At 43.9% G+C, this 15,628-nt stretch overlaps 1 protein-coding gene across 2 annotated transcripts in view; it reads right to left on the reverse strand.

Moving 5' to 3' along the window:
* Positions 1-15,628, reverse strand: part of LOC144495720 (EMILIN-2-like) — a 54,440-nt gene that overhangs the window by 24,534 nt on the left and 14,278 nt on the right. For both annotated transcript variants that reach the window (XM_078216070.1, XM_078216071.1), the window contains exon 4: positions 12,085-14,013. In XM_078216070.1, the coding sequence (XP_078072196.1) occupies positions 12,085-14,013 (1,929 nt within the window). The remainder of the gene's footprint in view (positions 1-12,084; positions 14,014-15,628) is intronic.

Below are 15,628 nucleotides of genomic sequence, written 5' to 3' on the forward strand. Positions count from 1 at the left end.
CAGAGTTACATTTCATTAGAGAAGGAGGCCACAATGGGGAGTCGCCTGAACATTCAACTGAGAGAAAATGGGGAGGGAGGATGATATTTTCTGTTTCAGAAGATTCAGTACATCATACAAGACTCTTAGCGTGGGAAAAATGTCAATTCCAAGCTATTAGATACAGTGGGGGTGGGTGACAAAAACAATTGGGAATAATTTGAAGTAACTAGCCTAGGGTCAAAAACTAATAAACATTGTCGTTGGATCAAACTGGCCATAATCCAGCCTATATCAACAGCCACAGCTGCATTACCAAATGTACTATTAGTTGCCAGTGAATGAATTACTTCAAAGAAACCATAGACTTAATACTGTAGTTAAGTTTAGAAACCCAGCTAGCTGTGCAAAGCTGCTGGAGCCAGAACCTGCAGACAGACTGTGCCCTTTCGCCTCAATCTAACACAGATTTGTAAACTCATTCCTTGTTCAGATGCAGCATTCTTACAATGAATAGGGATTCCCCAACAAACTAGCAAAAAATGGCTTCAATTTTAAATAGTCAAGTAACATTGCTGGTGTGAGGTAATATTCGAAGTTAAGTACTGCCAAATTGAGTTTTCAAACTCTCAGTTGAAAAGCCCAAATAGAATACAGGAATTATTGTAGAGAAATTTAACAATACAGATCGAGTATCTGAAAACTGAACACATTAGAAACTGTACTTATCTTGAACCTCATCGACCTTTAGCGCAGAAAATCCCTGACTCGAGGTGGCATGAACCTCACTGGCTACACCTGAACTTTAGCGCAGAAAGTGCCTGATGCAAGCCAATACGAACCTCACCGGCTACACCTGACCTTTAACATGACAATATCGAAGCTGCTGATGAGACTACATTGAGATGAACCCTCCTTACGTTCGTGTTGTAAATACTGACCTAAAAATTCAAACATTGGAACCCATTATTAGTATCTTAACAGCTGTTGCAAATGAGGTTTAGCTTGTTCTAACATATGTGTGTCTGACAACAAAGTTGTGAACATTGAGTTTACAGTTAACATCCCCTTCCTCTGCTGTAAGCGTGGCGTGAGCAGCTGTGGCTCAGATCTTATTAAAAGAAAGCTCATCTCAAGGAACTTGTATGAAGTATAATAAGGGATTCTGAGGTAATTGGGATCAGATGTTTGAAAGGAGTAACTTGTCCTGTGCTAATGGTATTACATGTAAGATATAGACACACTTAAAGGAGTGGAGAGCGTTGCTGTCAATATTGGGATTGAATAATATCCAAACAAAGAACAAAGAACAATACAGCACAGGAACAGGCCCTTCGGCCCTCCAAGCCCGCGCCGCTCCCCGGTCCAGGATTGAATCCTGAATCCAGGATCCCCGCCCAATTTTCCAGCCTATCTACATACCAATATCCTATCCACCGAGCTGTCCCTCACAGCTATGATGCTTTGTTCATTACAACCTATTAACTTACCCCCACCCCCCCATTCCAGACCATGTGATCTCCAGGGAGAGGCGAAAACCCAGAGTGAAAAACCCCAGGGCCAATATGGGGGAAAAAAAAAAATCTGGGAAATTCCTCTCCGACCCCCTGAGGCGATCGAAACGAGTCCAGGAGATCACAATGGCCCCGATCGGAAAATGCTTCCCAACCCTAGTCATTTCCACTTCCACGAACACCATATGAATTCCCTGCCCCCGAGACAGGTTCCCAACTATCCGCAGTCTCACTCTGTACTGGCACCAGCAAGATGGGGCGGCACTCTGTACTGGCACCAGCAAGATGGGGCGGCACGGTAGCACAGTGGTTAGCACTGCTGCTTCACAGCTCCAGGGTCCCGGGTTCGATTCCCGGCTCGGGTCACTGTCTGTGTGGAGTTTGCACATTCTCCTCGTGTCTGCGTGGGTTTCCTCCGGGTGCTCCGGTTTCCTCCCACAGTCCAAAGGTGTGCAGGTTAGGTTGATTGGCCAGGTTATAAATTGCCCCTTAGAGTCCTGGGATGCGTAGGTTAGAGGGATTAGCGGGTAAATATGTGGGGGTAGGACCTGGGTGGGATTGTGGTCGGTGCAGACTCGATGGGCCGAATGGCCTCCTTCTGCACTGTAGGGTTTCTATGATATGATCGTAGAATGAAGGCTTGAAACGAGAAACCAGGAACAATTAGCCCGCGCCGCTCCCTGGTCCAAACTAGACCACTCTTTTGTATCCCTCCATTCCCACTCCGTTCATATAGCTGTCTAGATAAGTCTTAAACGTTCCCAGTGTGTCCGCCTCCACCACCTTGCCCGGCAACACATTCCAGGCCCCCACGACCCTCTGTGTGAAATATGTCCTTCTGATATCTGTGTTAATCCTCCCCCCCTTCACCTTGAACCTATGACCCCTCGTGAACGTCACCACCGACCCGGGGAAAAGCTTCCCACCGTTCACCCTATCTATGCCTTTCATAATTTTATACACCTCTATTAAGTCTCCCCTCATCCTCCGTCTTTCCAAGGAGAACAACCCCAGTTTCCCCAATCTCTCCTCATAACCAAGCCCCTCCATACCAGGCAACATCCTGGTAAACCTCCTCTGTACTCTCTCCAAAGCCTCCACGTCCTTCTGGTAGTGTGGCGACCAGAACTGGACGCAGTATTCCAAATGCGGCCGAACCAACGTTCTATACATCTGCAACATCAGACCCCAACTTTTATACTCTATGCCCCGTCCTATAAAGGCAAGCATGCCATATGCCTTCTTCACCACCTTCTCCACCTGTGACGTCACCTTCAAAGATCTGTGGACTTGCACACCCAGGTCCCTCTGCGTCTCTACACCCTTTATGGTTCTTCCATTTATCGTGTAGCTCCTCCCTACATTATTCCCACCAAAATGCATCACTTCGCATTTATCAGGATTGAACTCCATCTGCCATTTCCTTGCCCAAATTTCCAGCCTATCTATATCCTTCTGTAGCCTCTGACAATGTTCCTCACTATCTGCAAGTCCTGCCAGTTTTGTGTCGTCCGCAAACTTACTGATCACCCCAGTTACTCCTTCTTCCAGATCATTTATATAAATCACATTTATATAAACAACTGTAGCCATAAGCAGATTGCTTAAGGGTCTTTGAAAGGAGTTCTTACGTAGTTGCGAATAGATGTATAAAATACTTTTTGATGTTTCATCACTTTGCCCTCTTATTCTTTCCTCTCTCTCAGAGAGATGCAACACAAATCACTCCTTCACACATTGAACATTGGGGAAGTACGCTCATGCTGAATAAGATAATTGTATTAATGGCTAAATGTAGCCTTTACCTCATGGGGTGTTGCACTCACAAACTAAAAAGATTTGGAAAAAACGTGTTCCATGTTATTCCAGCATCATTGAGACTTTAATGCACAACCATCTGGTTGGGAAGGAGGCATTGTACTGTCTGGGCTACAAAATGGTCATGATTTATTAATTCCAACAGATGTTTGGATGATGTAAGTAATGAATTCCATGCAGCATAATCGCATGAGGCTTGTGTCTCACCACTCCCAAAATTCCCACCATCTTCAATGCCTGCTTTTACAAGAGCACCTGCTATTAACTTCCTTCCAGAGTTCTCCACTGGTGTTTTGTCCTGACTCTCCGGGTACATTTTGTCAGGAGATGATTACACTAACACGTTTAACGCCGTGTTTTTAAATATTAAAAGAGCCCGGGATGACATGAGGATTTTTTGTTTTAGCAACAGGTGGTTAGAATTAAGAATGCTGATACTAGTGATTATGGTCGTGATTCTCCTGAATCAGAACAATTGCCCACACCAGTGGGAAAACTGGAGGGTCGGCTCACCTTCATGCCTACATGGTGTGGGTGGGGCTGATCTGTTACTTGGGTGGTGGGGGCGAGGATACCCTTCTTTGCTGAGGGGTTGGTGGTGCTCCCCGGACCCTCAGGATCCGGCACATCAATACATGCTGGTCATTACCAGTACCAAAGCACACCCTGTGCATTTCCCCCTGGAGAGGCAAATGAATGGCGGAGGAGGGCCGATGAATGGGCCATCAAACCCTCTTGCCGTATTGAAATTAATGGGTTTGCATAATTATCAGGTTGCCACCCGCTATGGGCAGGAACCTGATCGGGGCCGGCAGGGCGAAAGAATCAAGAAGGCTTTGGCCTTGTTTTTTACCCAAAGCCCTATTTTCCGGCCCATTTTATTTTCACCAGCAGCAAGCTGACATGAAGAATCCCCCGCTATCAGTTCAATTGTAGCTTTCAGAATGAAACTGGATAAATATAGTTGAGAAAAAAATATTGCCAAGAAGAATGCAAAGAGGGATGAACTGGATTATTCCCCCAAAGAGTCAGTAAACACTCAATAGTTTGAAAGGCCTCCTTCTGTGCTGTACCATTATGAGGTTCTATGGGCTGGATTTCGCAGGATCCACATGACCCCACTGCAAATGTTGGGAGAGAGCCCCTCCCACTCTAATGGCTTGGCCAGAGGCTCTTCATTGGCTTAGAGTGAAACATCTGCCCCCATCTGGAGAGGAAATTCTGCCTCTGAGAACTGCCGGCCAATCAAAAGGCCAGCAGCTCTCTGTCTCAGAAGCAACATTGGGACATTGGCCACTCCTGGGACTGCAGCCAATCCCAAAACAAGATCGACTGGGGTGGAAGATTAGGCAGGAAGGGAGAATACTGTGGTTTGGGGAGTGGGGGGAGGGAGTGGATAAAGGGGCTTAAGACTTTGTGGTGGGACCCCAGCTAAGCCCAGCAGCCCATAGAAGGGATTGGCCACACCTTACTTGCATCCTCCCTTAGTCTGCACAATGAAACCTGCTGAGTTTTACACTCGGCATGCGCCTCCACCCAACACAGAAACATTGTGGTGGGGATGGGAAGAGTCATGGGCAGACAGGCCACCTGAGACCGTCCATGCCATGTGTAAAATTGCAGCTGGGCTGGGAGTGGGCAAGTAGGTGCTGGGAACAGCACCCAGGGCATTGTGCCCAATTTTGCACCATCTGCCTGCCTGCCAACTCATCCCCACGACAGCATATAATCCAACCCTATGATTCCATGATGCTGCCATATTTGGTACTTTAAAGGGGGAAACGAAAATCCGAAAAAAACTGTTGGGCTGTCACCATAATCTGCTAACTCTTGTTTTCAAATGAAACTCCTTTCTCACAGGTGTGAACGGGGTTCAGGATGAAGCAGAATTGAGTATGTAGTTATAGATATCTTCTGATCAGTAGTCAACTTGACCAACTTATGTGATAACCGTAAAGTTAAAATACTGCAAGTAAACAACAACAATTTTCACCAAGTGATAAATTCCTTTGTGACTCTAAATTACCAATCAGCAGAAGAACATATTTAATGACTTTTGAGTCTATTTGGCTATAAATGACCTAAAAATGACCTAATAATATCTGTTGTCTAGTAATAGGAGTTTATCTAAATCCATTCCAAACGACTCCAGGTACAAAAGATATCAATAGCAACTGAGTGATATTTCACTTTTTGAATGTGAAAACAAAAGCAGCTTTCAAACAAAAAAAGGACAAATGGGTTCGGAAATCCTGTTCAGCAAACCAACACTCTACTTTTCATGTTCACAATTGTGGGCAATTTGGCTTTTCCATATAATCAGTAATGTTTGAAGCACTTCAAAGGTGTAGTAGTCTTCTCCTGGCCCTTCCCATCAATTCGGCCCTCTAAAGATCTCTTTAATATGGTTCCAGAGGTGTCAGCTTTCCTCCAGAAGCTATCAAGTAAGTGTGTTCAGAATATTTCACTGTGAGAGGGAGGCATTGACTACAATCTTGTGCTCATCCTTTTTATTCAGTCGTGGGACATGGGCACCATTGGCTGGCCAGCATTTACTGCCCATCCCTAGTTACCCTTGGAGGGCATTTCAGAGCCAACCACATTGCTGTGGATCTGGAGTCACATGTAGGCCAGACCAGGTAAGAACGGCAGATTTCCTTCCCTAAAGGACATTAGTGAACCAGATGAGTTTTTCTGACAATCGACAATGGTTTCATGGTCATCAGTAGGATATTAATTCCAGATTTTTTTTTATTGAATTCAAATTCCACCATCTGCTGAGGCAGGATTCGAATCTGTGCCCCCAGAACATTAACTGAGTTTCTGGATTAATATCTAGTGATAATAACACCAAGTCATTGCCTCCTCTAACATCAAGACACACATTGTTTCTAGCAGGTACCATTGGGTAGTAATGAAAGTCATGTCTCTAAGTAATATCCCCTCACTGGAGCCACTCACAGTGTACCCAGTCATAAAGTAAGACAAGCATTTATGCAGCACCTTTCACAACTACTGGACATCCCAGTGCACTGTCCAACCAATGAAGTATGTATATTTTTGAAGTAGTCAGAATGACTTAATTCACTGTAGATTATCGATTATACAGAGAGCTTACAGATGTCTCAGGTCTCAGGACTGAGTATGGTCAACAGCTGCTGGAAGGCTCTTTGGTTACTGAAGGGTGTAAGAGATTACAGATGCAGAACATAATGAAGCTTATTTCTATCCTCCTTCAACATCCGCACACATACAATCTTAACAGGGGTCACTGCATGGTAATTAAGAATAGGAATTCTAGCCAAAGTCAATCAGCCAAAACTTGATCGACTGAATGATGGTTGAGTGTTTAAATTCTTGAGCAAGGAAACCACAAAGTTCTAATTATTCCAAATTATAGTAAAGATCTAAAAGTAAAGAAACATTAACTAACAGCACATTGATTGAAAAGTTTAGACTAGAAGATTATTAGGAACTTAGAAAAAGTTTAAAAATCTAAACAGAAAATTATGGATATTGAAAATCCTAAAGTGGCTATGGAAGCATTAAAAACAGATTTTAAGTGAACTGAATGCGGAAACAGACTTTGAAGCATTAATAAGCCCTGTTTCCACTCAACCAAGCAGCCTAGATTTTCCATTTCAGGAACACTGGCATCCAGGTGTAATTTGAGCATAAAAATGTTCAGAACCCTTTAGTGACAAAGAAAGTATAGGATAATACATGAACCTAATTATGTGCAGGCTTTTTATATCATTATTACTGCAACACTTGTACTACTATAGTATTAAATCCACTATCACAGTGCATTTAAATAGCTCACTTAAAGTTAAAAATGTCCCAGTGTTTTACAGGCATGGTGCCAATGGTGATGAGATTAGCAGGATAGTCAAAAGTCGATGAAGTTGATTATAAGGATCCAAAAAGAGAAAAGACTGAAGATAAAAGAATTGGGGAGTGAGAGGGTTTAGGGTGGGACCTAGGCTGAATCCATGGCTGCCAAGAGTGGGAAGTTGGGATGCAGGATGCACATAAGGCCAAAGTTAGAGTCGGGGCAGTTGAAGGGCTGGAGGAGATTACAGAGATAGGCTGGAAGAGTCAATGGAGGGGTTTAAAGACAGGATCAAGCATTTTAAATTTGAGGCTTTGGGGATTCGGGAAGCAAAGTGCACAAGCAAGGATGAGGTGATGGGCAAATGAGCCTTGTTAGTGAATATGATACAGGGGACAGAGGTTTGGATAAATTGGAGAGTGTGCAGCAGTGATTATTGGGAGACTAACAAGGAAAGATTGAAAATAATCATTTTGTGTTCAACAAGGCAAAATTGAGGGTTTTAGCAGCAAACTGATTGAGGTTGAGGTGGAATTGAGCTGTTACAGAAGCACAAGTAGGTGGTCTTTGTGATGGAGAGGATATGGGTTCAGTCAGAAATGCAACTTCAAAGACTATGAACCATCTGAATCAGCCTCTGACCGGCAGGGGAAGAGCTAGAGTCATTGGTGAGGGAATTGAAGCAGTGACTAAAATTGATGGCTTTGACCTTTTCAGTGGTTAACTCGTAGAAGTTAAAAAGTAGATGTCAGACAAGCAGTCTGCTCTGGTTGTTGGAGGCAAATCATCCAACACCAAGTGTTCCTCAGGACAGTGCCTTATGGCCAACCATCTTTAGCTGCTTCAATAATAACCTTGCCTCCATCACAAGATCAGAAGCGGGGACGTACAGACATTAAAACTCCATAGCCCCAATCTTAACCGAGGTGGCAATCAGGCCCGGGCAATTTTAACACCAAGCTCTCAGCTGAATCCACTGTATCATACTCCTACCCAAAACCAGTGGTTTGGATATCTTCCTGGAGGTTTTGTGACTTGACTTTTTGCTTTCTATTGCTCAACAGAGCCTTTCGAGTTTTACACTGTACGTAAGAGCATAAGAACATACTAGGAACAGGACTAGGCCATTTGGCCCCTCGAGCCTGCTCCGCCACTCAATAAGAGATCTTTTTGTGGACTCAGCTCCACTTACCCGCCTGCTCACCGTAACCTTTAATTCCTTTACTGTTCAAAAATTTATCTATCCTTGCTTTAAAAACATTCAATGTACTTCACTGGGCAGGGAATTCCACAGATTCACAACCCTTTGGGTGAAGAAATTCCTCCTCAACTCAGTCCTAAATCTGCTCCCCCTTATTTTGAGGCCATGCCCCCTCATTCTAGTTCTAGTTTCACCTGCCAGTGGAAACAACTTCCCTGCTGCTATCTTATCTATTCCCTTCAGAATCTTATATGTTTCTATAAGATCTCCCCTCATTCTTCCGAATTCCAATGAGTATAGCCCCAGTCTACTCAGTCTCTCCTCATAAGCCAACCCTCTCAACTCCAGAATCAACCTAGTGAATCTCCTCTGCACCCCCTTCAATGCCAGTATATCCTTTCTCAAGTAAGGAAACCAAAACAGTACACAGTACTCCAGGTGTGGCCTCACCAGCACCTTATACAATGTCCAGTTGATCCAAAGCCTCAGATCAGAATTCAGCAAAGGAGGAAAAAGGGACTGATTAAAAAGGAGAAAATAGAGTATGAGAGTAAGCTTGTGGGGAACATAAAAATTGACTGTAAAATCTTCTATAGGTATGCAAAGAGAAAAAGATTGGTGAAGACAAATGTAGGCCCTTTTCGTGAGAAACAGGGAAATTTATAATAGGGAACAAACAAATGGCTGACCAACTAAATACATACTTCAGTTCTGTCTTCACAAAGGAGGACACAAATAACATACTAGAAATGTTGGAGAACACAGGGTTTGGTGAGAGAGGGGAACTGAAGGTCAGAATTAGTAGGGAAATCATTTTGGGGAATTTAATGGGATTGAAGGCTGATAAGTCCCCAGAACCTGATAATCTATATCCCAGAGTACCTAAGGAAGTGGCTCTGGAAATATTGGATGCGTTGGTGGTCACCTTCCAAGCTTCTAGAGAGTTCCTACAGATTGGAGGCTTGCTAATAAAACCCCATTATTTAAAAAGGGAGGTAGAGAGAAAACAGGGAATTAAAGACCTGACGTCACTAATGGGGAAAATGCTAGAGACTATTATAAAAGATTTAATAGCAGAGCACTTGGAAAACAGTGGCAGGATCGGCATGGATTTATGAAAGGAGAATCATGCTTGACAAATGTACTGGAATTCTTCGAGATGTGACTGCTAGACTTGATGAGGGGGATTCAGTGGATGTGGTTTATTTGGATTTTCAGAAGACTTTTGACAAGGTCACACTTAAGAGATTAAAATTGAGTGTAAGAGTGTAAAATTAAAGTGTGTGGGATTGGGGGTAGTATATTGAGATGGATAGAAAACAGGTTGGCAGACAGGAAACAAAGAGTAGGAATAAACAAATATTTTTACAAGTGGCAGACCAGGACCAGTGGAGTACTGCAGGGATCAGTGCTGGGACCACAGCTATTCACAATATAAGTGATTTCGATGAGGGAACTACATGTAGTACCTCCAAATTTTCAGATGACACAAAGCTGAATGGAAGGGTGAGCTGTGAGGAGGATGCAGAGATCCTTCAGTGCAATTTGGACAAGTTGAGTGAGTAGGCAAATGCATAGCAGATGCAGTACAATGTGGATAAGTGTGAGGTTATCCACTTTGGTAGCAAAAACAGGAAGGCAGATTATTATCTGAATGGCTATAGATTGAGAGGGGAATGTCCAATGAGACCTGGGGGTTCTACTACACCAGTCGCTGAAAGTAAGCATGCAGGTGCAGCAGGCATTAAAAAAAGGCAAATGGTATGTTGGCTTTCATAGCGAGAGGATTCAAGTACAGGAGCATGGATGCCTTGCTGCAGTTATATAGGCCCTTGGTGAGGCCACACCTGGAATATTGTGTGCAATTTCTTATCTGAGGAGGGATGTTCTTGCTAGAGAGGGAATGCAGCAAAAGTTTACCAAACTGATTCCTGGGATGGCAGGACTGACATATGATAGGAGAGATTGAGTTGGTTAGCATTGTATTCACTGGAGTTTAGAAGAATAAGAGGGGATCTCATTGAAGCCTATAAAATTCTAACAGGACTAGACAGGGTAGGTGCAGGAAGAATGTTCTCAATAGTGGGGGAGTCAAGAACCAGGGTTCACAGTCTGAGAATACAGGGTAAACCTTTTAGAAGTGAAATGAGGAGAAATTTCTTCACCTAGAGTGGTAAGCCTGTGGAATTCACGACCACAGAAAGCAATTGAGGCCAAACGTAAACATAGCACTTGGGACTCAAGGGATCAAACGACATGGAGAAAAGCAGGAACAAATTACTGAGTTGGATGATCAAACATGATCATAATGAATGGCGGAGCAGGCTCAAAGGGCTGAATGGTCTACTCCTGCTCCTATTTTTATATTAAGCTTTGACTGGGATTCCCCACCACGGCATGTTTCCTTGGCCCTCCGAGGTCAATGATATTTTGTATGGGTTGCCTGCCCTGCAGTCGGGGAACCCACTGCGGGGGATGTCTTTGGCGGGACCAGAAGATCCTGCCAGCAGGAAGAGCAGGAAAATCCTGCCCATCGACTTCCTTAGTCTTAGTGTTGTCAGCTTTTCACTATTCGTTGACTGTTTTAACCGGAATTTTTGCTTTAAAACCAGGCTCTCTTAAAACTTGATATTAACATAAGCAGCAGCTACCTGTCAGAAAATTGTTCATGATGTGGAGATGCCGGTGTTGGACTGGGGTAAGCACAGTAAGAAGTCTCATAACACCAGGTTAAAGTCCAACAGGTTTATTTGGCAGCACTAGCTTTCGGAGCCTCAAGCTCCTTCTTCAGGTGAGTGAGGACATATAAAGACACAAACTCAATTTACAAGATGATGGTTGGAATGCGGGTCTTTACAGGTAATCAAGTCTTAAAGGTACAGACAATGTGAGTGGAGAAATGTACCTTTAAGTCTTGATTACCTGTCACGACTCGCATTCCAACCGTTATCTCGGTAAATTGAGTTTGTGTCTTTATATGACCTGCTTGTGAACACAAGTCCTCACTCACCTGAAGAAGGAGCTTGAGGCTCTGAAAGCCAGTGCTGCCAAATAAACCTGTTGGGCTTTAACCTGGTGTTGTGAGACTTCTTACAGAAAATTGTTCAGCAGGAGGCCCCCACCAGGGCCCAAGGTACAGTGCCAGACACTCAGTTAGGCTGCAACCAAAACAAATTTGCATGTGTAGAGGAGGACTCCATCAGCTTCCTGCAGTTTTCCATGTCTCACAGGGGCAGGTTAAAATCATAGGCTGTGGAATCAGTGTGGGACATTAGCTGCTGTGTTTTATGGCTGGTTTACTCTGAGCAGCAGTATTATAATCCCACCTAATATCTGCGATGCAGGGAGCTAGCCCAAGCTTCCTCTAGGAAATAAAGCTCAAGTGTTCATGCCCCTTTTCAGAAATAACTAAACCTGCACTGTCTGCAATCCTGGAAAGTGTGTTTCCAGCGAATGCACCCATGGCTGCCGGGAAACCCATGGTGGGGGTGCACCGAATGCAGGACCGGAAGAACGGCCGGAACGTTCTGGCCTAAGTATATCACCTTAAGCGCAATGTTTTCTATAATGCATTAATGTCAAAACGTTGCACATACTGATTAACAGTACTCATGATAAATATTGTACTAATTACATACTTGGTAAGTGAGCATGTTGATGAAACGCCTAATGGACAAAATATTTGGATATTCAAAGAAGTTAGTGAGAAACAGAATACAGTCAAAGTCAATGAATCCTACCTGGAATAAGCTGAGGTGGAACTAAATCTTCTGCTTTGGGAATAATTTTGGGAACTTGGCTTGAACATCGATGACCGGCTCTTTTCAACATAACCATTTCTTTGGAATGTGATTTCACGGTTCCATTTATCTGATGGACACAGTTCCAAAGACTGCTGACATGTCTGTTCAGACCATCTTTAATTCTCTGCAGGCTGCCTGAAATATTGTCCAGCTTACTGCAAACGTTCTCAATGTGGGCCACCCTCCTGTCAACATGGGAGACTTCCCTCTGGATCCCCTGTGTGCTGTGTTTACACTTATTAATGTCTTTAGCAAGCTGACTTGTCAGCTGTTCCAATCGTTCCTTCATTTCAATTAACTGACTGCTATTCATCCCCTGGAATTGTGATTTGAGGTTTTTGTCTGCTTCTTCCAGTTGGTAAATCTTACCCAGGAGTTCCTGCTGCTTCTTTGTTAAAGTGGACTCAACCGTTGAGAGTTTTTCAGTATTCCTCCTCAGACCTTCCCACTGTGCTTGTACAGAGTGCCCCATATTGTTTATGGTGACTTTTAGTGAGATGATTTCTCCTTGCACCATCTCTAAATCTTCATTTTCTTCCATCTTCCTGAGTCCTCCATGAACGGTATCATTCAGAGAATTAAAGAGAACTAAGTTTTGTTCTGTTTTTAATAATAAACCCTTGTTGTTGTTTTTGCAGGTTTCTAAATCCATTTTGATATCCTGCATCTCCTTTGTACCAGAGACACAACCAGTCAGACACACATTTTCTAAATTCTGCAACCTGTCCTCAAAACGATCCATGTCGCTATGGATTTGATCATTACTGGAATTCAGATCAATTTGATGTAATGATTCCAGTTCACTGATCATTGCTCCAGTAGAAGTAATGTTACTAATTAATGTAAAATCATTGTTATGTTTATTTTCTAACAATTTTAGGAGTTCCTTGATCCCATCAACCTCAGTTTCAATGAGTCCTCTGAGGCTATACTCAATATAAAAACAATGTTCTTCAGCGTTTTTCTCTGTTACATTTATCCTAGATTCAATTTCTTCTAACCTCTCCCTAAAAAGATCTTCCAGATTAAGGGTAGTGAAACGCTCCAGTTCATTATCTAATCGGGCATTCAATAGCCTGTTGGCATCAGCAATTCTGTAGACCCTTCGATCCATGCTGTTCAGCTGCTGTTTTAAAGTGCCTATGGGAGCACAGCAGTTGAAATGGTTTGGTGATTCTTGTAGAAGATTTCGGAGGTCATGGATCTCCTCTTTCAGTTCAGCCTCTTTTTCATGAAGCAATTCTTCTACATGCTCATAATGAGATTCATTTTGTTCGCATTGTTCTTTTAGAGACATTAACTTATACTCACAAGAATTTTTCAGATCTGCAAATTTCACGTCAATGCCGAAGATTAACTCATCTCTGAGAGTTTTAAATTTACTATCAATATACGACTGATATAAGTCTCCATTAGCAAATGGAGAATAAGTAGAGACAGGTCCTTCAACTGCTTCCATTAGCGTCTTCAACTGCCCATTATGTCCAGTAACCATTCCATGTAATTCATCCAGCATATCACTCTTGGTCTTCAATGTGTGCTTAACTTCTGTGAGTTCAGACAACACTTCACCCATTCCCGGTTGATAAAATATGTCTCCATTCTCTCGGATGACCGGAACATGGGGCGTCCCTAAGCCAAGAGCACTGTCAGGCAGTTGGAGGTTGCTCAGTAATGTTGCAAACAGTTTGCTGGTATCTTCCTGGACACTGTGCCTCAGATTGTCACTCATTCCTGTAACTGAGGCCTGCATTTTTTCCAGCACCTGGTTAAGGCGTTGTACCTCATATTCCAACTGTTGAATTTTCTGTCCTTGGGCATCAGTGGACGGCTGTTTATGAGTTTGGCTATCTGTAGATTTGGGTACTAATGGAAACATGCAATAGTTAATACCATATTATCCACAGAAAATATGTATTTTTATCTGTACGGTGAACATAAATTGTCAGACAAAATAGCTGATTTTTAAACATCCAACAATCAACCATGCATGTAACACAAAACCTAATAATATAATCTTGAGTCTGCCAATAGAGGGTACTAGTTATAACGAGAGCAGAGCTCACTGGGAATACTCAGCAAGTCTGCCAAGTAAGACTGATACAAGTATCCACTGGAAAATGGAGAATAAATAGAAACAGGTCTTTGAATTGCTTCTCTTAGCTGCTCAACTGAGACCCTTTACTTCTATTTCTGTGGTGCTCCGATAGCCTTTCATGGTTATGCCCATTTATTGAGAAATATTAAGAAAAGCAGATGTGTTTTAATTTGAATCTTAATTATTTGACTGCCTACAATTGCCCTATGTTTACCTTTGATCGGTGTTCAACTGGTTTCTACTGCCAGATTCAAGCTGTTGTAGGTCAATAATGGTGAGCCTGTGGAATTCATTACCACAGGAAGTAGTTGATGCCAAAACATTGAATGTATTTAAGAGGCAGCTAGATATAGCACTTGGGGTGAATGGGATCAAAGGTTATGGGGAGAAAGCAGGATTATTGAGTTGGGCGATAAGCCATGATCGAATTGAATGACGGAGCAGGCTTGAAGGGCCAAATGGCCTCCTCCTGCTCCTATCTTCTATGTTTCTATGTCTATAAATACAGATATAAATGAAGGAATATTGTTCAGAATTAAATTCAAACTGAATTAGGCTAATGTATGAAAACATCCCTACAAGAAATAGAAATTTCCAATCTCCTGTTGACAAACTGATTTCACACGTGAGCCGCGATTCTCCCATCCTGACCCGCAACTTTTCTGGTGGGTCGCGGTGGGAGATGCGCGACACCGGCCTTGTTCCGGGATTTGTGCATGCGCTGGGAACACATGCGCATCTCCCAGAGCCGGCGAACAGTCACAGGCCAGACCACGCTGGAAACCAGCAGGAAGGCAGTAAGTAATTTGAATCTTTTTAAAATATGTTTTAAATGTCTTTTAAATCTAATTATCGGGAACTTGCCAATCCCGATTGAATCTCCCACCCCGCCAGGAGTACTTCATTCTGGCGGGGTTTAGAGTAGCTCCCCACATTTGGGGAACTAGTGGGAGACCCCGCCGGGATGAAGGGAGGCAATCTGGGCCCCCCAGGGGGTTGGGCGGCGGGGAGGTGGTGCCCCCTGGGCATTGGGCAGTGCCAAGGGGTGAGGCCTATTGTGGGCGGGGCCTGGGGATGATTGGTGGGGGTGGGGAGTCCTGCTGCCACTCTGCATGGTGATTGGTCTGGGGTGGAGGGAGGGCAGCGATTGGGGCGGTCTGGGAGCGGGGTCGTCTGTCGGGGGGGGCCTGCCTCCCAGAGGGAGGGTCAGCGGGGGAGGGTCTGCCAGGGTGAGGGGGGTGGGGGGATCGCCACTACTGAGGGGGTAGGCTGGACATCAGGGCGCTCCGGGGCAGAGAGGGTCAGGGCTGGCCTGGGAATTGTTGTGGGGGCCGCGATCAGGCTGTGGGGAGGGGGGCTGGAGGGGCAGCATTGCGGGGGTCC

The sequence above is a fragment of the Mustelus asterias genome, chromosome 7 (assembly GCF_964213995.1).
Source record: "Mustelus asterias chromosome 7, sMusAst1.hap1.1, whole genome shotgun sequence".
NCBI lineage: Eukaryota > Metazoa > Chordata > Chondrichthyes > Carcharhiniformes > Triakidae > Mustelus > Mustelus asterias.